The sequence below is a fragment of the Clupea harengus genome, chromosome 6 (assembly GCF_900700415.2).
Source record: "Clupea harengus chromosome 6, Ch_v2.0.2, whole genome shotgun sequence".
NCBI lineage: Eukaryota > Metazoa > Chordata > Actinopteri > Clupeiformes > Clupeidae > Clupea > Clupea harengus.
Window position 1 is genome coordinate 17,329,202 of NC_045157.1, and position 27,528 is coordinate 17,356,729.

The 27,528-nt window shown below is 44.4% G+C and overlaps 1 protein-coding gene across 1 annotated transcript; it reads right to left on the bottom strand.

Annotated features, from left to right (window-relative positions):
• Positions 1–208: 208 nt before the first annotated feature.
• rfx7a (regulatory factor X7a) lies at positions 209–27,516 on the bottom strand. The gene is made up of 10 exons (XM_031569223.2): positions 27,083–27,516; positions 19,629–19,662; positions 13,504–13,589; positions 13,225–13,347; positions 12,398–12,514; positions 10,692–10,776; positions 10,216–10,423; positions 9,205–9,494; positions 4,596–7,637; positions 209–4,265 (listed from the first exon to the last, which is right to left on the bottom strand). The coding sequence occupies exons 1-10, from the start codon at positions 27,211–27,213 to the stop codon at positions 3,888–3,890; spliced, it is 4,494 nt and encodes a 1,497-aa protein (XP_031425083.1). The 5' UTR covers positions 27,214–27,516; the 3' UTR covers positions 209–3,887.
• Between the last annotated feature and the right edge of the window lie 12 nt (positions 27,517–27,528).

The following is a 27,528-nucleotide window of genomic DNA, read 5'->3' on the forward strand; positions in this document are numbered from 1 at the left end:
GCATCAAGGACTCATTTTATGCCATCACGGTAACACTCAGTATATCACAGGCCTAAACAATACTGATTGTTTGTAAATATGGAAATGTTAATTATATGTGACGTAGAACAATATATAGATTATATCGCCGCCTGCTGGTATGTAAAAGTAATTAAATGTAAGGGCGAAATGGCACAATAACAGAGAAAACCAAGCAACAGGCAATATATTCAGGTACTTACAAAAGTTTATTGGTTTTTAAAACCACTTTTAAAAATCTCAACATCAGTGAACACTTTCAATAATAATAATGATAATAATATTATTAATAATAATAATAATAAAATGACATTGCTGAAATGCTATAACAACATTGTCAAACTACTGTACGTTCTGCTGTAGACCAGACACAAATGGGATGATTTTCTACAAGTCCTAGAGAGGGAAAAGGGTTTAGAGGGATTCTACAAAGGTCAGTGAGAGTTACAGCACTGAAGTAATGATTCCTGCTCATTTAGATGAGAACACATTTTTCTTCATGTGTATCCAAAAAAGTCAGTGCTTAATTTCATGTCGTTGGTTAAAACAAGCAAGGAATACAAAACAAAAAGAAAAAAACAATCAAAACTTCTCTCCACATACAATTTTGACAGATAAAAGATAAACAAACATCAACAGAACCAATTAAAAATGAACAACGATAATTCATCAGAATTAGTAAACATCACACAATGCAACTGTGAGTAGCTGTACCTTTCTGACTGACAGAACCTGGCCTTGCAAGTATATGAATATTCTGTACAATATAATTCTACAAACATGCACATTATAATCACTAAATAAAATGAACATGGTGTTGGTTTTCCTGAACAGCTTAAATCCTATTCTTTCTTTTTTTTTTACTTTCTTTAAAGTTCTTCACATTCTCACGTATGAGAAGTTAAATTACACTTTATCTCACTGAGATTAATGTACATTGCTACATAAGACAATTGACTGTCACATTCTGATGACACTTCATTTTTAAGCTCTTTTTGAAGTTTTTCAAAAATATATTTTTGTTGGTGGGCTCCAATCGCAGCTTAAGTCCTAATGATTTGCCCAAGTGATGGTTCATAAATGAAACTAAGATTTAGTGCAATAAACATGAACCTCAGAAATTTGCAGAAATCTGAATTCTTAATTTCCAGTGTCTAATGAGTTGGAGGGTTTTTTTGTCACAGAAAGATATGCAACCTGGTAATATATGGTAATACTTCTTTTGTTAATAAAGACATGCAATACTCACTCAAAGTACTCTCTTCTGCAAAGGCAGGTCACTAATCAATCTCAATATAAGCAGGAAAAAAAGACATTTATTTAAAAAAAAAAAAAAATTAAAATAAAAACACACACACACGTCATTTTCTGTACATGAATGGGGACCAGGGATGAAAGCATACAGCACTTCTAAACCGATTCCTGATCCACTTCTATCAGTATAGTTTCAGTGAAGGTGCTTAGAGTCACGTTCTGTACTGTTTATAGTGTGTACAGTGCAGTCTCTTCAGGTGCAATTTTTTATATTTACACAATATAAGCTTCTATATGAAGAGAACAGTCAGCCAATTACAAAGTAAAACATTTCATTTTGCTACACTGGTTCTTTCTAAACCATAACAGTAGTGTGGTTTCCAGGTTATAAAATAAAATATCCCAGTGCTAAAGAGAAAGTCGCTTGAATAGCAAAGTACAAATACTGATCCTAACCTGTCAACTTCAACAACAATAAAGAGGGATTATCATAATGACCACCGGGGCCATTTTAGCAAGTGTCAGACCAACATAAAATCTATAGGTAAAGCATGTGGACCTCCTTGATGATGATTTGATTTTTTTTCTCCAATTGATTGGTTTCTTTGGTACGGACATAAGGCTATGAAGGCGTAAAGTCCACAATAACCACGACTTAACAGATTGTGCGTCTTGATCATGATATCCTCAGGCACAAACTCAACTGTCTGATTTACCATAAACACCAGATTTTTACCTTATTTCCACTTACTTAGCCCAAATGAGCAAAAATCCTTTCAATTAATACCTTCACCAATGCCTTGCACTTCTGCCAGAGTTATTGGTTTCCCCCTGTACTTAGAGAGACTTTAAATTTAAAGTCACAAATCTCCATTTTACAAAAGTAAACTACATTAGAGGATTCAAAACATTTGATCAGCTTTTAGAAATAACGACAATACAAAATACATATCAGATTGGAGAAAAATATAAAACAAACCAATAAGTTACAAATTCCTGCAGCCACATCACTAGACGATCAGCTGTATCATCTAACATAAAAAAAATGCATAGTTTCAAAATGAATAATACAAAAATGTTATCCATTATAAAATCTTTTCCCAACATGTACAGTTGTGACTAGAGCAATGTGTATGTAATCCACTTTGGTACTCTGATGGCATATTTTCAACTCAATATATCTCTCCTCCCTTATAGATTATTTTCCCTGTGTAACGACTGATTGTAAATGTTTCAGTAAGGGTTTAACAGCCATTTTGCATAACTCTACATGATAGACTACATTAATCTCTCTTTTGCCTCACTTGAATGTTTAAAGCTGAGTGGTTGTTCTTAAATATGATCAAACTGAGGTCAATTTGGTAAAGTTTTATAACAAAACATATGATAATTGTCACCACAGCTGTTTTAACAACTGTTTGAGGAGACAAATCCCACTAATTACTATATATCAGTCTATTTCAAATAATACCCTAGAAATCCTGAGAAAAGAAAACATTGGGATGATAGATGCCAAAAGGCAGTACTACACAATTAATCACCTTAATACTGCTTGTTCTTCTGTTACTGGCACATAAGCTATACGGTATACAGCATTGTCAACTAAATCAAAAGTGCTTTTTGTCATAAGTCTGGAGATCACAATGGAGATAAAAGCTATACTGACCACTAATTTCATTCTAGAGATTAAAGTAGCTTGTTGCATAATAGAGTACCTATGTATTTAGGTAGTGATTGATTCTTTTCCAATTTGTCTCTTGCAAATATTGCATATCATTTAAGATATCTTCACACATCAACAAAGAGGCAGTCAACACCATGGCAAACATTTGCTATTAATAATTTTGAAAGCTGCCAATGATGAACTTCACAGATTTTTTCATAGTTGCATATCCTATGTTGTTCCCCTTTGATTAATTTCCAGTGACTGCAAAATATCCTTTTTGCAGTGGGCTAGCCTATTTGCCTAACCAGCCTCTCTTGCCAAAAATTCTAATAAACTGAACCACACCTGGTTTTAGTGAAATTTTCTGTAAAACGCCAATCTCAGTTTGGGAAATGCCATTAGGAACACAATGATGTGTACCCACAAAGTAAAGTACAACAGGACAACTAAAATTGTTTGAGTACATGAGTGTACTGATTGAGAGAGATGAACTGTCAGAATTACTGGTTGTTGTTCATGACAGCCTCTGTGTTATTTTGATCTGTTCACAGCTATGAAAAACCTCTAGGTGTAAACAAAGCATTAAATAGAAATACAGATTACTATGGTAGTGCAGACGTTTGGCCATTCAATGACATACCCTCAACACAATATGTCCACAAGAAACTCTTCATCGTCATCATCATCATCTTCCTATGACCTTAGTGTGGCACCAAAAGTTTAGGAAAAGAGAACCAGCATACTTGAAAAAGGTGTTCATTTCTGTTCAGCCTGGCACTTAGTCTGTACAAATGTCAGCATTCCAGATACGTGCAGCAGTGTGCTATACAATGTTTCGTTTTTTTTTCCTCTCGTGTAAAGTTACAAAAAACTGTTTCAAAAAACAGAAACATAAAAAAAACACGTCAAAATTGTCGTATGTAATATACGTATGTATGTATATATAACATCAGCCCAACATTTCTACTGTGGTCTGGTCCTTACTTTCCAACCAGTCAAACCCAGCAGAATTCACAGTCTCGCTGCAAATCTGTTGGAAGAGTGGATCGTTATTCAGTTCCTCCAGTGTCGCGTCCTCATACTGTCCCTGCTGCTGATTGGGGTCAAACAGGAGATTGGCATCAAGAGTGTTCAGATCACTGATGCTGCTTGACAGCTCAGAGGTCAGTCGCATGTTGTTGGAGAAGTCCGAGCCCACAGTGTTGAGCTCTGACACTTGGCCCGCTATTTGAGAGCCTTGGTTGAGGCTGTCCTCCCGTAAGAAGTCCTTGACCGTGCTGTTGAAGTCTATCTGATGCTGCTGCTGATGCTGCTGCTGCTGCTGCTGCTGCTGCTGCTGATGCTGATGCTGCTGCTGCTGCTGAGGATTCTGCTGGGGCAGCATCAAAGGCTGAGTCTGCTCCTGTGGCTCCTGGATGGACTGCTGCTGATGTTGCTGATGATGAAGCTGCTGCTGCTGCTGCTGTTGCTGTTGCTGATTTTGCTGCTGCTGCTGATGTTGCTGCTGCTGCTGCTGATGTTGCTGTTGATGTTGCTGTTGCTGCTGCTGCTGTTGATGCTGCTGCTGCTGATGTTGCTGTTGCTGCTGCTGCTGTTGATGCTGCTGCTGCTGTTGATGCTGTCGCTGCTCCCCCAACACAGACAGCGCTTGACTGACTCCACCGCTAAAAGCGAAGCCGACCTGCTCTCCCCTGGCGTTCTTCATGAGGTAGCCAGGCTTCTGGAACTCGTACGCCAGCGTGGGACCAGGCGAGACCATAGCCTGGTGGTTGGCACTCCCGGGGAAGCTGGCTGTGGTCTCTAAGATCTGGGTGAGGTTCATACGGGCGGTGTAGTTGGATGGCAGGTTGTTGATGCCCAGGCCTCGCATGGCCCCGTCACCGTCGCCGTCCATCTTGTTCAAAAGCACGCTGGTGATGTTCTTCCCGGCGCCGGCCTGCTGGGCTACCTGCATGGGCAGGACCTCCGACTGCATCATCACGTTCAGTGGCACGGACTGGCTTCTTTGGGCCATGCTGCCAAGGCCGGTGCCGCCCATGCCAAGCTCCCCGTGGCTGTTGGCAAAGATGTTCAGCACCTCCGGAGTGACGGGGGAGTTGAATGGCGATACGACCGACCGGGGGACATTAGGCATGGCCGACGTGTTACCGCTGAGGTTCCGCTGCCGCACCGCAGGGCTAACGCTGCGGCACCGGAATGTTCCCCCGCCCGAGGAGGACGTGCCGGTTTTACCATCCAGAGGAGCGGGCACGGCGAATCCCTCCTGTTTGTTGAGGTTAGACAGGCTGGACACCTGCTGCTGCACTGGGGAGATCGGTGTCAGGCGGTTGATATGCGTGTCATGATGCCTCGCCTGAGACTGATAGGACTGGCCGGGGATGGCGAAGGCATGGGGCTTTCGGAACTGGTCATCCACCAAGTCCTGGTAACTGGGGAGGATGCTAATGCTGTTGTTGGACATCGCCCCGCCATTGTTGTAGCCATTGTTCATCCATTCGAGCTTGGCCTTGTCCGGGTGGGTAGCCATGGGCCTCTGCATGGGCTTGACAGGGCTGCTAGATACGATGCTACCGTCGTGATAGCCAGTGATGCTGGAGTTGATGGGCGTGAAAGCAAAGGGGTTCCTGCACTCCACTGGGCTGGGTGGAACACTGCCGCTGCAGTTCGAGTGCGGGGTGCCGATTGGTGTTTGCCGGCTACTCCCTAGAGCGCTATCCACGGGCGTGCTGGGGGCCACTCGGGAGCAGGGGCTCTCCCGAGTCAAACCCTGGCCCCCTCCCACCATCTCGGTAGGTGTGGGCGTTGGGGTAGGTGTCTGCATGGGAGTGGTGCTGCCGTGGGCCGAGCTGTAGAACGGCGTGCTCGTGTGGTGGGGGGTTATGGGAGTGTGTTGCATGGGAGTGTGTTGGCCCTGCAGGCCTCCCATGTCCACGCAGCCACCGAGGGACTGCATGGCCTTCATCTGCTTCATCTGCTCCTCCATCTGCACCAGCTCCTCCACTATGCTGTCCTGGGTCATGTCGTCGTCATGGAAGGGGAAGGAGAAATCCACGTTGGGTGGGGGACCTCCGAAGTCCACCATGCCCGTCTGGAGATGGGCCATCTGGGCAGAGGTGGGGGTCTGGCTCATCAGGGGAAGAGCATCCCTCACCGGGGCCGACATCTGTTTGTGGTCAGTTATCTGCTGAACACAGCCTGGCTGTTGCTGTGGTACATGATGTTGTTGTTGTTGTTGTTGCTGTTGCTGTTGATGTTGCTGCTGCTGCTGCTGCTGCTGCTGCTGCTGCTGCTGCACAGCCTCCATATGCCCTTCTGCCCACATGGCATTCTTTAGCTCATTAGCTGTTGAGGGATCCAGCATGCCAGCATCAGCAATTATGGCTTGGGGATTATTCATATGTTGCTGCAGCAACACCTGCCCAGCAGAGGCACTCCTGGTAGGGGTAACCATGCTAACAGTAGCGCTTTCACATTTTCCCTGCAAGGGGTTTTGCTGGCATTCCATCACAGTCTGGAAGCCACCGTTACCAGCGGGGGGGTCCGAGAGAGCCAGGATTCGTGTGGGGGTTGCCGAGCTCATGGTAACTCTGGCGACTGCGCTGGCGGGGGCGCTCTCGGGCCTAGTGGGAGCCCCCGGCCTGGGTCTTCTCTTCACGGCCGCGCCAACCATCGGCTTAAGCCCTTCGGGCACTCCAAACGAGTGCTGGGATATGAACACCTTCCTCACGGGTGTTGGGCTGGACTCTTGGCCCAGGCGCTTGCGGGGGCTCCGGGGAGCCAGAGAGCTCTCCTTGGGCGGGCTGGTGGTCACGCTGCCACTGGACGAAGACAAAGCAGTGCTGGTGTTCTGATTGGCGACGCTCAGAAACAAAGTGCTGTAATTATTGTTGTTACAATTATTGCTGCCAGACGCGACAGTGCTGCCCACACTAAACGGGGGCTTTCCGTTGTATTTGGTCCCAGTTAAAATTTCGAATCCTGGGGAGGGCTTGACGAGAGGGGTGGGTACGCTGGCAGCCCTGGGCACGGCACCTCGTTCCCCCCTGTGCTGCCCGGCTGGTTCCTGAGTCACACTGGGTCTGGTAGCACCGCTTAGGGCTTGGCCACCCTCCGTTATGGCTTCGGAATTCATCTTGACATCAGTGGCTGAAGTGAGCAGCTCACCTGACCTAGCCACCAAGGACAGCATTGGCATGGCGGACCCAGTCCGGACCCGCGGACTGGCCCTGTGGTCATCGGATAGGCTGGGGCCGGCCAGACCAGCGGAGGCAGGTCTTATAGAGGTGCTGGTGAAGACGCCGGCGGTAGGGCCGGCTGCGGTGGTGGTGACGGTGGTGCAGTTGTTGCTGCCTCCGCTGATGCTGGACCCCAGGGATATGGCTGTCATCCTGACCATGTTGACCGAGCTGACGTGGGGCGTTGGCATAACAGTCTTGATGGGGCTGTTGGTGATGAGCAACGTGGGGGGAGACCGCAAGGTGAGAGCGCCGGTGGCCGAGGGTTTGGGGAGGATCTGGGCGTAGCGGTGGCGGGCTGAGCGGTCCCCGACCGGACTGGCGTTAATGTTCTGGGGAGTCTTGGGGGACTGTTTCACCTGCTGCACGGGCGTCACTACCTGGAAGTTGACCGGCAGGACTTTACCTTCCGAGGTTGCCATTGGCACAGGGCTGGGGGTCATCAGCTGCCTACTCCTCTGTACCTGCAGGGGCCAGAACACAAACTCATCTTATGGGTCCGAGAACAACAGAGACAGTTCAGGCATACGACTAGGTGTTGCACACATAGAGGCAGAGTACCCACAGACGATCTTGAAAAATTAAAACATAACCTAAATCATGATACATACACAGGGGTTAAAGCAAAAAAAAATCCTGAGCCTGAACTTTTTTGTGTGTGGGGGGGGGGGGGGGGGGTTCGTGTCCCGTGGCATGGACACATTCGCAGGGTCAAAAAAACAAACAAACAAACAAACATTTAGAAATGAATGATTGCAGATTATGGTGAGACTTTTGAAACTGCAATCCCAAGAAATGTCAGCAATAGTACTCCACCTCACTACAATATGGTACTAACACATTCGCATTCACGATTTCTTTTGATATCAAGTTTTGCTGCTAAGCTTTGTCCTTGAAAGGTTACAAGATGACCTACAATCACAAGGTGACATGTTATAAGGGTGTGTCAGTGGAAGAAGATTTGATTTGCAACCATTTCATTGAGGATATGAAAAAGGACAGCGATTTACTTAAAGTGCAACAGTGAACTGTAGATAATAATGTAGTTTTATATTGCAACATTTCCATAATTATTTTGTTAATAGAGAATATATCAATAAAATAAATAACAAACAAAACATTAAAATGTTACAAGAACTGGTAACTTTAATGTTGGGAAATAAATACAAAACAGGACTTTGTCCATGTACTTGTTGGTGGCTTCGTCGACATTTAAGGAAAACATGCCGTTTTTTTTTACTTTTCCGAAATACGTCTTTTAAACTCTGGTGTTATGCCGTGTGTGTAAAAATAGCGGCATGCCGATTGGATATTGACAGTTTAGTCAAACACACGGTCAGTTATTGATGCCGGTACATCAGCTGTGGATGTTGCTCACAACAATGTTGTGTGTTGGAGAGCTAGTTGCATATATTAGCTTTCTCGAGCACAATATGCAGAAGCAAGCACCTGCTTCTCTTCACTCATTACACCAGCTACCAAAAGGCTTACTGTCCTTCCCTTCCCATCTCTTCTATCCATGCCCAGCGCCATTTACTTTCATGAACTTACTTTCCATCCTACTCTCCTTTGGTGTGATGTCTCTCTACTCGGGCATCTACGCTAGGCAGAGCGATAGAGAAAAGTCGGTGTTTGAAGCACATTTTCCCAAGACCCGCCCCAATCTACTTCTGATTGGCTAATAATGTTATTTTTTGAGAGCGGGAGAGTTGTGCTCCTTTCATTTCATTGGCAGACGAACTCATAAACTCGAAAGTGATGGTGATGATATCGAGACGTGTTTAAAAAAAAAAAAAAAAATTTAATAAATTATTTTTTTTCGCAGCCAAACGCCGCACGCCGGAAATCCGGCACGGTGCCGGAATACTTTAATCCCTGCATACATTTTAGATCTATTTATCCAAGCAAACAAATGCATGGCTTACAAACGAATGTGAGATATAACACCATCTGTATCATATAACATCCACATCATCTATGTCTATGCAAAGAAACAAGTCCCTATATGAAGGAAGAGCCAAACCAACTTACCGTTACAGGGCTAGGCACAGCAGCAACCACAATGCCAATGGTGGGCTGAGGGGAGAGGAGAGCCGGGCTGCTGCAGTGGATCCCGGGCGTGGCACTGTCTGCCCTCCTGACGTGGGCTTCGCCTGGGAGTGGGGACTGCAGCTTCTGCTCCTGCTGCTTTTTCTGGATCTTGCGCTGGAGCTGCTGTTTGGCATCGATGGAGGGTGAGGGGAGAGTCTTGACCTGTGGCTGGAAGGCATGAGAGTCTGCCGTGGGCACGAATGCTGAGGTCTGCATGGGCATCTTAACGCCTGCAGGAGAAAAAAAGGAAACAAGACAAGAGTTTGGACGTTACAAGACCAGCACCACTGTAATGTGACATCAGCCATAACCACTGAGATAACTTTATAGTAGCTGAAGTCAGCTGTGTCTCTGTGCAGTGTGACCTTCACAGGTGAACAAACAAACCCATAACTCCATAACTCTTTGTTTTATAATTTGAGGTTCAAAGTTTGCTGTTGATGAGATCTGCACTCCTTAAAACTACAGCAGCCTATTTAGTCGGATGTCTTAAAAAAATTCAAAAGAAAGCTGATCCCTGAAAATATTACACTGTTTAATTCTGTCCATCTGTAACAAACACCACCGTCGTTTAAAACTCAGCAATTAGTCCAATATTGTGTCTACAGTCAGTGTATGGCTTGTAATGAGAGTCAAATGCCTACTGGCCCTGTGTCTGCCTACTAATGGGTTTAACTATGTGAGGTGGTGCTAATAGCCACTAGAGGGAGATCTTTCTCCCTTGAAAGGATGTCCAGTAGATCTAGCCTAAACACCAGTAAACACCTTTCCCATCTAATTTTGTTTCACCTTTCTCCTGTTTATCTATTTTTCTCCCATAGACAATAAAAAGTGCGGCTTAATCGAACTTGTTTAATCAAACTGAAGGTCTATAAAACGCCTGTTGCCCATTAATCATTAATTGCCCCCCCCCCCCTGTCGATCATTACAAACCTTCTGGCTGGGGCGTACCTGAGGGTGATCCAGTCATAACAGTCAGCGCCGCCACTGACTTGGTGCCGATGTAGTGGCTGTTGAGAAGAAAGCGGGCCAGGTCCTCCAAGGTGTCAAACTGCCGGCTCAGGACCTTCTGGGCCCACTCACACACCAGGCCACAGGAAGCCGAGCGCACCTCCTCCTCAGCGGTGGCCAGCTGTCCCGACGCCTCCAGCACTTCATACTGACATAGAGGAGAGTGGAGAGGGCGAGATGTGGGACGCATACAGATGCAGACATTAGCTTCAAGCTCACCTGAAAACGTATCGATCTATCATTCAACTACTACTACCACTGCCCCCACACACACACACACACACACACACACACACACACACACACACACACACACACACACACACACACACAGACACACACAGACACACACAGACACACACAGACACACACAGCCTCTTCATAAGACTTGGAAAAGTATACATGTGGTCACTTACCCCATCACCTGTTTTGTGTAAATCTAGGTTGGGCAGAGAGGGCATATGAACAAAGGACTTCTTCCTCAGTCCACTGTAGCAGTACGTAAAGAAGGGTTAAGGCAAACAGTGTAGACATTCAAACATATAACCGTACTCGCCAACAGCTGACATGCCTGAACACCTCCGAGTTATGCTTGCCTGTATATTTAACATATGGAGGCAGCAGGTTCATTAGAGCTAGGATCATAAATCCCTATTTGTTGGTTCAGCTCTGCATCCCACATACATTTTTCCATTCATGCTTCACGGCACGAAACAATTTCGTGAGATTTTAGAGGGGGCAACCTTTTGACAAGCAACGCAGGACTACAATCTCTGTGAGGATCAACACGCAAGCGGCCGTTCCCTCTGAACTTGCTGGCAGGGCCTTCACACTCTCAGCTGCAAACGCTCTCACTACTCTGGCCTCTCACTCCACTAATCCCTGTACCCCAAAGCCCATCTCTTGATCTCGCACACGCACACGCACACGCACACGCACACGCACACGCACAGAGAGAGAGATTCAAGACCTTTCATCTTTCAAACCATCTTCAGCACAACCTGCCTCAGAAAACAAAACAAAAAAACATTAAAAATCAATCAATCACAAAATAAGATGTCAAATTTGGAGTAAATATGTAAATTTACAAATGGAATAGTAATGGAAAGACTGCCACTTCAGAAATGCATTGCTAACCCTAGCCAGGCCAATAGCAGATGACTCATGCAGGCTATTCCTCACATGTTCCATCAGAGGCCTCTTGGCTGCCCTTTGACCTATTTTTGTGTTAGAGTGTCACTTCATCTCAGAGTGCAACCCTGCACTTCACATTTCAGATGATGTTCTTGGAAGCGCTTTCTACAGCACACACGCCAAAGCGCTCTGCTCTGTCTGAGAACCTCGGCAGCTGCAATCGACCAGTTCCAATTTCAATTCCTCTGATCACCAGAGTCATCAAATACTTCTCATCAAGCGTTCATTATCAATACAGACCGTTTGAGGGAGCACAGAGACACAAAGGTCCTAAGTGAGTAACAAAATAAACACTCCGTTCTTCGGGCTGTTGGAGTAAGAATAGCATTCCCAAGCTCTTCGAAATTCTTCTGTAAGCACAAGCCCATGACGTTCTAAGTTGGTGTTATTTACTTCGGGGGGCTCATATAGAATTTCGGTTGCCACTGCAACAGTCACAAACAAACAACGTCTGGGCTATTTCAAAAGGGCACCACTACGTACCTTAAAAATAATATGTACATGTACACATGCACTTTTAACCCCCGGCGTCGTTTTAAATCTCCCCTCTCAAAATATAACCGTCACCACGTAAACCACAGTGTGCATTTTGCCAGCAGAACAGTCCCTCTTGGTGAACATTACACCACTTGCTGTGACCTACCGGCAATGGAAGGTTCACGGGCAGAAAGGGTCCTTGAAGGGCAAAGCCATTCCGATTGTCCCCTAAGTGGCTGTGTCCCTCGCCCCCGCTCTGCCCTCAAACCCCCTGCCGCTTTATTTGATTTAATTTGGCCTCTATATTTAGATGTGGTATGAACTACAACAGCAGATGTTCGGTAACGCCCCCCCCCCCCCACACACACACACCTCCCCCCCCCCCCCCCCCCACACACACAGTCCAGGGAAGGCAGATTGTTATTAACAGTTGCAGAGAAGAGAAGGATATTTTGATTTGCCTCTCATGCCCAGCCGACGTGCCTTCATGTTGGGAAAGACATTTTTCATGATCTTTCCGAAGTCGGCGGCACTGAGGGGGTGATAGCTGAGATTGTCACAGTAGCTCCTGTGAAAAGATAACACACACACGCACAGACACACAGACATTCAGACATTAGAACTCCTGCTGGCATTTGTCAGGATTCCAGACAGCACAAAAAAAAGTAAGTGTCCAATAAAAGCAGTCTAGGAATGATATCACATGAGCAGACAGTTTTAAAGATCCAATAATCTTGATGGGCAATTAATGGATATTGAATGGGAAGTCAGCCTGGCCCCTTACGTAATGGTGACACAGTTGACGCGCTCAAATGTTCCGCTCTAGTATTACAAACATATGGTGCGAGACTTTTCCCATGCTTCCAACAGCTATTTTTGTGCAAGCTTTTGCTGACCGCCACAGTAAAGGGTGCCTCTGGTGTCAAATAGGTACAGTACACCTGTCTTGGTCATGGCAGCTCTCATTATCAGGTCCTTACAATTCATTTACAACTTGCACATCAAAGCCATCGGCAAATTCACACCATGTGAAACGTTAGTGTCCATTTACAGGAAAAAATCCAACACATTCAAATATAAATTCAGTCGTTATTGTGCTTCTACATTCTATTTCGCAATGTAATAACCTTAATGAAACCTTAATGAAAACAACCTTTATGAAGAAAGGCAACAGCCCAAATCTATGAGCTGATCTGACTGAGCTGGCTAGCAGGTGTGAAGGCAGTAGCCTCTCCTGTGTCAGTGATCTGGACCCCCTGCTGGTGCTGCCCGACTCACTTATACTCGTCGTAGACCTCCTGCTTGGGGAGCGAGGTCTCTGGGTGCTCGTCCAGATGATGGCGGATCCAGTTGAACGCGTGCATCTGCTGGGTGCGGCTGGACGACATCGAGCTCTGTTCACTGTGGTGGCAGAGAGAGAGCGTTCACACATTGAGCACTTGTAAAATATGTCTAGAACTTATTTATTATGTTAGTTATTATGTTGAGGCAAAAGAAAAACACTTTTGTCAAAGGACCTAAAAGCCCACATGGTAATGCAAAACCATAGTCAATCACCTTTTCTCAGCGCCATTGGTGGGACCACAAGGCAACTTAAGGTAGAGGTAGAGTTTCTCAATGTCTGTAAACTTGTCCACATCTTGCTGAAGAAGAGAGACAGACAGACAGACAAAGCAGTCTTAGATATGCAGAAACAAATCTCCAATATCAGATAGGGTAGCCCATGAAAAAACGAATCTGTAACAGGCCATTAACATGTGCATTTCAGGGCACTGGATGTGGATGATGTAAATGTTTTATGTAAAATAACAATAAAATAACAAAAATAAAGGGCTTCATCAGATGAAACATTGTGAAATTCAATAAAAAAGGGTAAATACTGCTCTGGGCTGTGACACTAAATTAAGTAGTGGTTAAATCACTAACACCTTTCCTAATCTTTCCGTTTCCTTACGACATAATAAACTCTGTCAGTAAGAAAAGCCTCCTAAAATGACTGCCCTGGGCATGTAAATACCAGCCAAACTGAGTCTGAACAACCAGCTGTCAGGGTGTTGAGAGCTTGAGCCCGTGTACGCGTGAAAAAACTTGGAGTGCTTTGGCTTGAAACCCACCCACTCACATCACAACCCAAGAGCCACACAAGAGATTATAGATGTCGGCCTATATGGTCAGATTACACAACCAACATAGATAATGTAGAATGCAGACAGAGAAGAACCCACTTATAATTACCCAGGATAACTAAGGATGAAGGACGACTTAAAAGATGCAACCACAGCCCTGTGCAACTTTTGGCTTCGTCTATAACATGCTTTGGCATGATAGTCTCAGCAAGGGCAGCTGCATAGGCCATGGCAGTGAGTCTCGTGGAGGGGTCGTTCCACTAAATCAATAACAAAAGCTGAAGGAGAAATCTCTTAATAAGATAAGAGAAGGACATAAGAACGAGGAGGGGGACTTGTCCTTAGTGATGTGGTCTGCACTTTAGGCGAGGACACCTTGAATGACCTCTGGTTGGGAACTGGCATGTTTCCAGGGAACGGTATAAGATTCAAATGGGAACAGATATCTGAGAGGTTATAGAGATGCAGTGGCATCAACAGGATGGGCTGCTGGGCTAGGGTGTATGCTGATATGCAGTGGCCTTCTCAGGAATGTAATAACATTTATTCACAGATGTAGTGATAAATGACTAAATTATCCAATTAAATTCCATCCTAAATGTAACAACTTCAAAGTCGTATTTGATAATGAAGAGTGGCTCATGTTCCATGATGTATCAGGAGAAGAGGCATTCAGAGGAGGGGGGTGGGGAGGTGGGGGTGGGGGGGTGGCAGGGGGCCAGTGAGACTGTTGTTGTCGAGTCTGTGGCAGGGCGGGGCAACACCTCAGCACACAGCTGCAACGGCTGAGCAGCTTTGGTTTCTGTGATGACACCAGAACACGTCTCCTGTCCCTTCACTCTCTCTCTCACACACACTGTACCCCAAAGCCCATCTCTTGATCTCCCTTTTTCACACACACACACACACATACTTCCCGCCGTCCATCATAACACAGACACATACACAGATCTCTCTGACAATTTCCACCCAAACGTACACACAAAGTCTCTCTCCTCAACAATCTGAATGACTGATCAAAACCCCCACTAATCTAAATCTAACAACACCTATTTGCAAACCCCGCACACCCAATGCAACGCAGACTCCAGCACACTTAAACACACAGCCTCAAGCCAGATTCAAGCAGTGGCGCACACACGCATAGGCAACCAGCTTGGTGTGATAAACATGGAGAGGCACTAATCTGGCTCCAAAGGACCAAAGCAGCAAGAAACCCCTTGCTAGTCCGCCACTCCGCTTCAAAGGGAATAGAGAAGAGAACAGGGCGGGGCAGGACACATTTAAATTCAGCGGGAGTAGAAGGCAGCAGACAAGACTCTTGCTCCAGGCACTGCTCTTCAATGCCATGCTGGCGACGTTCACACACACACACACACACAGACACACAGACACGCACGCTCTTAAACACACGTCTCTGTCAAGAGCTATGTTTTGAATACTAATGGAAGTATCTTTTGTGTTTGTATTTTGTGAGTTACGAAGACCCCTTCAAATGTTCAGTCGCCTCCTTGTCTAAATGCCCCTGTCCTGCTTCTCTTTTTCATCTGGGAATTCAAAGTGAAGGGGAAGCGTGACTATCCAATTCCATCCATTTCAGCTACTTGCCACAGCCACCAAGGATTCCACTATAGCAATATTAACAGCAGGCGCGCACACACACACACACACACACACACACACACACACACTTGCAAAACTAAGTTTTATGAGGGGAGACCGTCCTATGGGATGTCAGCCAGCCACCCCCACCCTAACCCCCACCCCCAGAGGAAGTCATTTGAGGTAGCAATAATCCGAGGCATACCTAATCCGTGGCGGGGCGAGCCAAGCAGGCAGTTAAGCCCACATAAACAAGCTTTTGTTTCTGTGGTGTCTGTGCAAGGGGGAGATGCAGCACAGCGCATTTCTGCTCAAACAGAGCATCACTCGCGAGCTGCAACAGATATGGCACCGTGATATTTGGAAACAATCCCATCAGGTCCCTGAACACTCTTTCCCAAATACAACATTAAGAAGACCCAGGGTTAACAATGGCTAGATGGGGACAATGCGCTGCAGAAAGGAGTCTAAGAAAGAGAAACATTGGTTGCTATGATCAACTGTGGACAAAGGCGTGCACACACAAGTTCCACAGACAACACAGAAACAACCCACGGGCAGGCAGGCAGGCAAACACGTGGACAACCTCATCCGTCAGTGGGCCAGACTGCTGCAGCAGCGGCTGAACGTCTGCGTTTCTGTGTGTGTGTCTGGGGGGGGGGGGGGGTCTGTTTGTGCTCGCTGGCGGCACCGGCTCAGCTGAAATCCGGCCACATTTTAACCCTGTCTTCCCCGCCGAGCCAGCCACCACGACTTCACCCACATGAGCCCGCTGCCGCTGCCGCCACTACTGCTGCTAGGGCCGCTGTCTACACCCTGGGTACCTCCCCAATCCTTCACCTCCTACACCCACCCACCCCCCTCCCCCAGACAGTTTCTAAGAATAGCCTGTGTTCTCCACTCTGTCTTTTCTATTCGCTTCTTTGTTGCTAGGGAAAGTGGAGCTGATGAATGGCTAAAGTTATCAGCCAGTGAGGACGGCTTTGGCAAAGGAGGCGAAAAAAGGTCAATAAAAATGGAACGTGCCCGCCTAGGAGCCGACTGGATGGGACCAATTTAGGTCCAAAAAGAGATCCCACTCCCCGAAAGGGGCTGAAAGCTCGGGACCAAACTGGGTGCACACAGAGTGTGAATCGGACATGCACGAACACACACACACACACAAGTTTCACTTATAGCATGCTCGCAGTACAGACACTGCTTTGCACACCCACTCAGTCCAGACAAAGGGCTTTAAGTCACTGGTCACTGAGAACATGAAGTCATTGCTCAGACACAAAAACATTTCAGTCTGGCACAAAGGACATCTATCTGGTTTTGAAAACAAGGTCATGCTTTAGAGAGCACACAACCACACAATGGAACGAATTACCATAGCCTTAGCATATTAAAAACACTATTCCCAACTGGTCTTTCTACCTTTCATTCAGACCAGGAAGTCATTATTCAGGGGAAAAAAAAAAACATTTCATATTTGTATTCCTTTCATTCAGCTATTCATTCACCCGTTCATTCATAAGGTGAGGGATTCATCGGCGTGCTGCACCAATCATCCTGAAGGATTGGGATCTGAGGCTCCTGATAGGCAAGAAGGGCTGGCCCATGCCCGATGGGCGGAGTGGCCGGTGGATGCCGCGCGGTGCTGCGCTGCTGTGCCGCAGCGAGCTGTGTGTGTGAAAGTCAATATACCTCCCCGTCTCTGCACTTGCGCTGCCAGATGCTGAAGATTGCTGTGCGGCTTGATGTCATTCAGGAGGCACTGAAGTGTGTACAGTGACCATCACAGACTTGGACAGCCACTTGGACTTGACTCATAACATCCAAAAATCACTGATTAGGGAGACCGCTGACTGTATATTACGTCTGATTAATATGGAAACTGATTACAATTCTTAAATAATTCTATGCATCATGACATTTCAATTTGACCTAAATTTACCCATTTTACAATTCAGATGTCGTAAAAGCCATTACCATTGTTAATATTGTTTTAATATTCTTCAAGCCGTGCACCCTAACCAATCCTCATTCATCAATGCCTTAAGATGCATCACAATAGATTTTTTACTATCTGACTGGTCACCATTACTAGTGTTTAAAGTGCTTCAACACAAACACACAGGTGCATAAGATGCAGAGATGTGCTTCTACACCTACAGCTCCAGTTTTCTTGATCCATGTCTCTTGGGAACATTTTCCCACCTCCGTCAGACAGTCGAGGAACAAACAGTCTGTCAACACAACTTTTATTATTGATACCCACTTTATTCCACTGCCTGTGCCAGGACGTAGTGGATATAACCAGATTGAAGCAGCAGCGCTAAAAGCTGGAGAGGGCTAATATTAGACACAAGTGCTTTTTCATGTCTCCTAGAAAAAAGACCATACAGGAAGTAAAAAACAAAAAGATGACTGATAGTAAAACAAAGATCAAACTAAATCAACTTAGAATTCAAGAGATAGATTTTGGGTGGAATTGGAAAAGAGGGGAAGAAGAGACATGGTGTGAAATGTTGATGCGGGCAGCTGATGCAAGGTTCTGTGTGCGGTTGCAACATCCCGAGCGGAGCAGCCTCCGAGAGACAGACAGGAGCGCAGCGGGGAGGTCAGGCGTACCTCACCCTCTCTGTCACCTGCCAAGCTCTGGGGATTTCTTAGACATGTTCATCGCTCGCTCTCTCTGTCTCTTTCTCTCTCTCTCTCTCGCTCTCTCTATCTTTCTCTCTCTTTCTCTCTTTCTCTCTCAAATTCAAAAGAAGCTTTATTGGCATGACCATAACGTTCTACAGTATTGCCAAAGCATTTAGGTTGGGTGCATACACTGTATACACACAATACATCAGAAGGGGGAAGGGTGAAAACAGGTGAAACAACAAAGAAAAAAATGTAAAATCATCATCAACGGAGTACAACATCTCTTTCTCTCGCTCTCTCTCTTACTCTCTTTTCCTGTTTCGATCCTCCTCTCCCTGCACTTCTGTGCTCTCCCCAAAACAGCACCAAAACAGCCAAAGGTGACTGAATTTGCTGCAGGAATTCTCTTAAAAAATGTGATTCAGGCTTTTTTCCCAGTAATTCCTAAAAATTGTGATCCCACCAGGATCTTGCGAAAGTTTGTTATGATAGTTGCGGCCAAAATGACTGAATTATTAAAATTGCAGCTAAAATTGCAGTGATTTTGATAATAAAAATGTAGCTAATGAAAGCAATCGCAAATAATGCAGAAATTCCTTTGCGTATTGCAGTAAGAACAGGAAAGAAAATTTGCGGGAATTTGTGACATCGCAAGATCGCAAAATCCTGAAAGGACTGCCTTCAGACAGTCGTGTATCCACTCAAGGCTGTATCCTCCTTTTACTGAGAGGCAGAAAGAGCTGGTCATCGCAGCCATCAGGGACACTGGCCTCTTTTAAGAGTGCAAACAGTGTGTGTGATACACACACACACTTAAAATGATGGTGTGTTTTTCCATCACACTGTTGTGTACACAGCAGACCTGCCCTTGTGCCCTTGGTAAAGATGGAGACAGGGGGATGAGGGAAGTAGAGAGTACCAGATGAACCCCGTCCAGCCAACAGAGCCATGCCTGGGCACAGGGAAGTACCAGCAGAACCCACCAAACCACATACAGATCTACCCTGAGTATTGCAACATCATGTGACATTTGCGTACTGCACAAACAGGGTTATTCAACTTCCAGGAATTTCCTTTCCACTGATTAATGTGACCTGGAAGAGCATGCAGTCAAATACAATGTCCTGGAAGTGCTGATATGTAAAACTTGAGATATATTGATATATAGCATTTAGGGTCGTTTTCTCCCTTGAAATACAACAAATAAAAATCAGTTATGAGCAACTAGCCAGCTTCATTTAAGTTTATCTAACAAAGGGTTGCGACATTTTTACTGACCTACATTCTTCCATATACACAATGTATCAAGACAATACTCACCAGAATGCAGTCCACTTTGGATTGTACAGATTTGCTGTAAGAGAGGAAAACAGAGAGAAATAAGGGCATTATTCCCCAAGTGTAACAGGAGAAACATACATAAAGCTCATTTATTAATACATCAGCAGCATGTGAGGAATCCCCCCTCTATCGCCAGCACGACCCTATCCCCCACCTGCCTCTGTCCCCTCAAGACCAATATAACCAGAGGAACACATGTTGTCATGTGCAAAAAAGAGCAGCAGCATTAATGTTCTGTCCCACTATTAATACCAGACCAGGCAGACCTTGACAATCATTCATAAGTTTGGCTGGGCTGGGCCGAGCCGGTATGAGCCGGTATATAATCTATATACAGGTATAGCACTGGAGATCGCTTAACTCTGCTTGGGGTAGCAATGTATGGCTGTTATCCTGGCTCCCCTGTGGCAGGCCAAGTCTGCCAGGTATTTATATAGACGGTCTCCAAAAAGGAACTCTCCAAAAGGCCAGTCAGGGTGGTATGGGTAGAGAACATGATCTCATGCCATCTTACACAACAAAGTCCACTCTGTCTCCATCTCTGGCGTATAAGATTGTAATTCAATCTAAGGCTGAGGACAGGTAATGTAAGTTCAGGGCAGATGCTAGCCTGCCACCAATGTGTTTTTAACTCTATAAATTGAGACTGCTATTAAAGTGTAACTGCTCAGTAACTGAGTTAATGGAAACACAGAGAGGCATCACAGAGTGTCCGCATAAAATTAGTGAGCAAAAGGACGACAGATTTGCCTAGCAAACACTACCAACAGCAGAGGTTTCATTTATAAAAAAAGCTAGTGTTACATTTTACAAGGATTTCTCACACAGAGCACAAAACTACCTAGTGCAGAGCCTCAGATGCTAGTGGATACATGTGTATCTTCTTCTGACCATATAACATCACAATGAAACCAGCTTCAACCAATATTGTCCACAGGTTGTGGACAAGATTCTGTAGAGCTAATGAGTTTATCCCAGTATACATTTTAAGTTATATACTAATATAAGTAATATAATTATATAATTTAAAATTGTTTGTATTAATTCTACACACAACAGTTGCAAATCTGCTGAATAATCCACTATGTTTGTATAATTTGAATCCCATTAATATCCAACAATAACATGAAATAGGACATGACAGACTTTGGCACGCAAGTAATCAAATACTGGATAAACAGAGGCAACAACGGGATTAATTCCTCTGCAATTATCAAGGACACCTGATGGGGGATGGAGGCTGATGAGACTGATGAGGCTAAATCTACTAGGCCTTCAGTTCACTGGTTACATGACTACCTGAGAGTAATCCGTTACGCAGGGTAACAGACCCGTCAATGGGATTCATTGGGAAACGCCAAACACTTTAATTGACTGTCTCCATGACAGACTGGGAGAGGAGAGGATGAATGGCTTGTTACTAGGCGAGAGTGTGAGATTGGGGATTGGGACAGGTTCCATTCATTAAGCTGTCTTTATCCAAGAGGCGAGAAGGTCGTGAGTATGACTCTGGGCCGGCACTAAACTATTGTTGCCAAGCAGAAATCTCAACACAGGGTTTTCATGTCACATCAGTGGAGCCCTAAATGTCCCGCGCGTTGCTAGTACATCTCCCTTTTCCAGGCCACATTCACACAACCTGATTGGGCATTCCTTGATGAGTTAAGCTGTTAATCACTATACTGCCAGGCAGTTACCACACACATATCACAAGGGTGCTAAGAGGAAACTGATTGGCCTTAGCCTCACCAAGAAATCTGACTTAGCAAAAGGCAAAACCAAATCAACTCGTATACTGGGTATTTTCTCTCGTCAACAATTTGAAGCCAGAACCTCAAAGGTGCAAAAAAATGATTCCCCCCACTACTTAAACACATGCCGGTGATGGTAAATGGGGAATATGATTCTGTGTGGAAAACAATAAAATGAAAATGCAATTAACATAATGTTTTGAGAGTACTCACAACAGGGTAAAAAACAATCGTCATTAGACTCATGTTACAACTGAGGTACTATGACAAAAGGACAAACTAAAAAACAAAACAAAAAACAAAAAAATGCATGCCCTGGCAGAGACAAAATCAAATGATAATTAAAATCCAAACAAGTGGCCTGATTTCAGGAGGCAGATGAGCGGCACTTTTATCCTGTCTGTCAAAAAAGAACACGTGGCCGGCCTAGCACCCACCCCTACCCCACCCTACCCCACCCCTCCCCCACTCCCCCACTCCTCCAGCTGGCCACTCCTTCCATGCTCAGAATGTAAACAACAAACAGAGCGCCGGCAGGGAGGCAGGAAAGGGAAGGCCCTGACAGCACGCTGTCTGCTTGTCTGCCTGCCTTTACAATATGGCTGCCCAGGGGGGTGACGGGAGGATAGCCTGCCGGGCCACTCTGCCACAGAACTCTGGTTGGATCAGGGCAGACAGTGCAGCTGCGAGCTTGAAGGATGAGAAGAGCTGTGGACACAAAAGCCCAGTTACCCTGTTTGACCCATGCGCATAGGGACAGGGAGACGAGACACGCTGGTCACTCGCCCTCTTGCTCGACCCTCTCTCCATCGCTCTCTCTCTCTCTCTTTCACTCTCTTTCTCTGCGTCTGCGCCTCTATCTATCTCCTCTGTAGCACCACGAGTCAGCTGAACACTGAACTCAATGCACTCAACCCCTGTGGTGCTTGAACCTTTTAACCTCCAACAAGCTCTCAGAGTGAGCGGCGAGCAGCACTTTCTCATGCAGGAGAGCACAGGGAAGAGCATTAAGAATGCAACGCAGGGGGTTAAACAAGAAGTACACTTGCTGAAGTCTTTACATTGATACAGTGGAATGTCAGCAAGGCATGTTTACTTTCTATAACATCACCTATCTAACCACTCACAAAGCAGTAGTAGTAGTAATAGTAGTAGTAGTAGTAGTAGCAGCAGTAGTAGTAGTAGTAGTAGTAGGAGCAGTAGCAGTAGTAGTACAGTTAGCTCTAATGGTTGCTCTACTGGAAAGCATGTGCAAGCTTCCATAAGTTGGTTTGTGTGCATACGTGTTATTTTTTTTCAGATCTTAAACTCACTCTTCTCGCTTTCTGAATAATTTTTAAAAGTATCTGAACAGAGGGACGTCACCTCACCAACTGAGCAGAAGTCAGTGGATTTACACAGTGTAGTCTGAGTGTGTGGGTCTGAGGGAGGTTTTCTCAGGACACTGATTGGTGATGGGGAAACCGTCACAGGCCCACCAACTGGGCTTAAGTGGATTTGGTTGTACCCGTCATTAAGGATAAATCCAAACTGTGCGGGTGACAAGCAGAACTCCTTTTCTTCCAGTAACACCCTATTTTTTTCCTTGAGCGTTACTTTCTGACTGATCGCTCATTTGGGTGGCAGATGCATTGGTTTCCTTCATCTAAAAACCCACTTCTTAATGGAATACCAGCAATGTCCAGAGCTCAAAATGATACTAAAAATACTGACACCAAGACTAGTGTACATTCATTTTCAGGAACACACTGAAACAGGTTCTGCTTTCACAGAGAAGTTGCACAAGTCCCATTGCAGAGGCTCAGTCAGGAGAAGTTTACTCAGGATGTCTTTCATCTCACAGTCAACTGATCAATTGAAGCTAAGCAAGTCCTTTTTTTTTTTTTTTTTTTTTCTTTTTTTTTTTTTTTTTACTGTAGCTTGTTGGCATCACATTACATACTGTGGTTGTGAATCCAATGTCAGAAACCATATAACTGAAATGTCATTTTTATCTAAGATATGTCTTTTTTCTTTTAATAATGCAGAGGAGGTAGACAAAAGAGATGTTGTGGCAGCAGTGATCGTTTGCTTGCATCAAACAACAGGGGTGGAGTCACTATAGACCATGTTTGCGCCACAATGAACATTCTGTTTTAGAACTTTTTGTTCAATTCTACAGGACATTTAGAATTTGAGTGGGTAATGGAAAGCATGGCCAAAATACTAGTATTTAACACCACACTGAGCTTAAAACCACATGTATCCATTCTACCTCAACTACAACAAAGCTATTGAGAACATCCATGTTTACATACAACCGAATGTTATCATTGCTATTATTAAATGATTAAATTTAACTCAAATAGAGAAGATATGTGTTAAAGGGAGTGGGGGAGCAATAGCCGAGATAAAAGAAGACATCTATTTCTATTCAGACATACTGGCAGTAGTACACATTTATACAGATTCTGGCTTCACAAGGAGAGCTCTGTGTTTGCCGGTGGTGAAGCTCGTTTTCAATTCTCTTTGAAGATGATCATCCCCATTGTGCTGGGATTTCATACCCGCCCTCTCATTCCATCCAGTTTCCTCTTGTATTTTGATAAACAGACAAGCTCTCAATATTCTCTCCATCTCAATATTCTCTCCATGCAGACCAAAAGGGTGAGAAAATATCATAAACACTTAATTCCTCCTTTAATAAACACCAAATTATAACACAACCTAAATGAAATCTGAACAGCCTAATTATTAATTTATTAAGCATATTAAATAAACGACAGAGATCAGGCTCTTCATAACAGGTGGGAAAACCACCAAGTACAGTTGACAAAAGTATATTCATCTGAAATTGAGTGTCTATTTGAGATGAATTCTATTCAGTTCTAATACTGGCTTATGACTCTACACTGTGTACGATGCCTTTAGGTCTTCAGGCTGTTTGAGCTTCCAAGCTGTGGTTCACAGCGATGCTTTGATGGTGGTAAATGTGAGGTTGAAACAAAACTTGAAAGGTAACCTCAGAAGACACCCAAATGGAAGATAACATTACACAGTAAGTCTCGACTGTCACCTTTCAGTTACATCTCAGTGACAGGTGTGTAATGACCTCTATTGTGCACCTTCAGTTAACATAGCCATATGCTTATGGGAAGGAGAAAACAAAAAAAGACAATTCTGGAAGTCTCCTCTCTCAGAATTAAAGTATTTTGAAACAACCGACTTATACACAACCCCCTCTACTGGTGTAGCAAGAAATTGGTAACAGTTTGATTTCAATATAAATGTACTATCTCAGCATGCTGAACATTTATGCTGAATTCTCAATCAAAGTATTCCAAGGAAAAAAATTAACTTCTATAACATATCCATTTAAAAATATAATGCAATGCACCTGGACAATACATTCCCCATGTATTTTCTGATCAAATCAACTACCAAGCTCAGTTCAACAATCTCCTCTAAAACTGGCAGCGCACTAATTTTTCCACGCTGGTCTCCAGACTAGTGCCCATGCCAAAGTCTGTTCTTTTCCATGGAGCAGCAAATGTGCCAGCTCTCCAAATGTAGATCATCATGGGTATCAGTTATCATTCTAGCCTGGGTAACCTTTGCAGCACTCCAAGGGCAAGGCACAGTAGTCTCTCTAGGCTATATTGTAATTTAAATATAGACCTGCTGTTCTTAAGAGAGTCACTTTTGACTTTCTATGGTTTTTCATCCAAAAACCCATGACAAAATAAACTAATGCTTCATACTTCTTCAGTAAGATTCATATATTGAACTTAAAAACAAGCAATAGAATACATGTCTTGAACTGTTTTCCTAAACTTATTTTCATTCCCATGCTCAGAAATGTATGCTAAGGTATTTTGGCCTGTAAATCTCTCAGGTGGGGGTATGTGATTGCAGGCAAAGCTTAAATTAGAGTATCAAATTACAGAACCACACAGTCGATGGTCATTGAGATTTGAGGATGGTGTACCATAAAGAGGACCTATATACTGGCATCATGAGGGGTAATGGGATGAATGATACATTTCACTTATTATCTTAATTAACATTTAACTTGCCATGAGACATAACTCACACCATGGGATTCTAGCAAAGAATGATTTTGGTGACAGTTCTACATAATAAAAAACATGGCTTATCCTGCAGATAGCTATAGTCATAAGCACAGAAAACTCCACTAATCAACATGCTACCAATTATTTCTGGCGACATATGATCCAATGATTGAGATGTTATTTTTCCTTGAGTACTGATTCGTCAATGCAGCACGCAACTAATATATCATTTAAAATTAAATATGAATTACAAGCTTAGCTTATATGATACACACTGGTGCTAAGAACAATTAAATCTTCGATCAAATAAAAAGTAACTGACCTTAGTTATATTTTTGAATGGCTTACGTAAATGCTAACCGTAGTACACGGAATCAATTGCCTTAACCCTTCGCACTCATCGCACATTTCTCAACGAGGTTAATGGGCACGGCTTAATACATATTTAGGAAGTTAAATGCACGCCCTATGTCTGTAAATATATAAACAGAATAATAATACAGCAGTCAAACAAGTTTAATACAAGTCTTTTCAGTTTTGGATAAACTGAAATACATGTCGAGACATGCAAAAACAAGGGTGGTGGTGAGGGGGTGGAGGCTCCAAATAACCATGTCAGCATTTTCATCCCTTTTTCATGTCACTGAAAAAACGTGCACGCTTAGCCTCGGAATCATTCAAAGTAAACACACCATATTCTGTACTTCCGCACTGTGTACTACCACAGCCTTCATATTTAAATACACGACTTGCACTTTTGTCGACTAGAAACAAACGTGGCTATATTTTCTAAGTCACAGCTTTTCGATCATCACCCTGCCAGTTGAACGGCCAATGAAAGCTTAACATGAGTGTTCCTGCAAATAAACCCAATCTGTTCCGTTAATACCAATCGATATCTAGTTTGATAGCAGCACGAGTAATAACGTCGAGACAAGGAGTAAAAGGAGTGAGGATACCACCGCAACATTTCGAAGGTTAATAAGTCAGGGAGTACTGTGCAGGGTAAGCTTTGAAAACGAGGGGCGCCCCCTGTTCAAGTCGAGTTGTTTACTATCCATCCCAACCAACATAGACAAACAAGAGCGCATGTCTGCTCTCTTAAACAAACACATCGTCCACCCTAGCTCCAAAATCTATGAATTGCATAGTTAATAACCCAGTTAATACATATGTGAACCAATTTCTGACCATAAATCTGCTCACGCTAAGAAAACAGCACGTTCCTCCAATTCACTTGTTGGCTGGCAACTGTACACTGACACTGAGAGGAGGTTCTAATACAGGTTACACTGATAGAACTCTGGTGGGGATAACGAAGGCAATGTGCATGCAAAACATCGACTATGTATATTGTTAAAATTCATATTATTTAGCTAATAACTCTCACTTAAGCACGACCCATTCAACACAATTTAAGCATCATCCTACTGAGAAAATCAGTGTCCAAGGTAGCTAGCCTGTTAGCTCTTTCCCTCAGCTAGCTTGGAAGCTAGTATCGCTAGCTAGCCAGTGTCAGAGACCTAGCTAGCTAATTAAGTGGACAGTCAATACGCTAGTCAACCACTTAGCGTCACAACTACACAATAATGTTGACTAAAACCTTCTGACTAATGTCATATGATCTTACCAGATGGAATTCTTTATTTTAAGTTGCAATGCACTCGTGTCAGTCCCTTGCAATCCTGGAACCAGAGGTGGCAATGATCCCATTCCAGGACCAGTGTTCTGGTGCTGACCAGGTTGTTGATCATCAGCCATCACGATGGTGTTGAGGGAGGAGGGGGATTTAATAAGTAGGCCTCAACCTGGACCTCGAGAAGCTTTCTTTTTCCCGGCTTTGGTACATTACGGACCCACCCGGTTACATCATGGTACATATAGCGACGGTTCCAACAGTGAAATGGGTGGGAATTCAAATGCAGGCAGTTGACGTCTATCACATTCCCATACACTTGCATTAAACCGAACACACGAGGCTCGAAACACACGCTTCAACCTGATCCGCTGCAGCCACCACTCTAGCTCTCTGCACGCCTGCGATCACGGTGGATACTGCTGTTGCCGCTGTTGCTG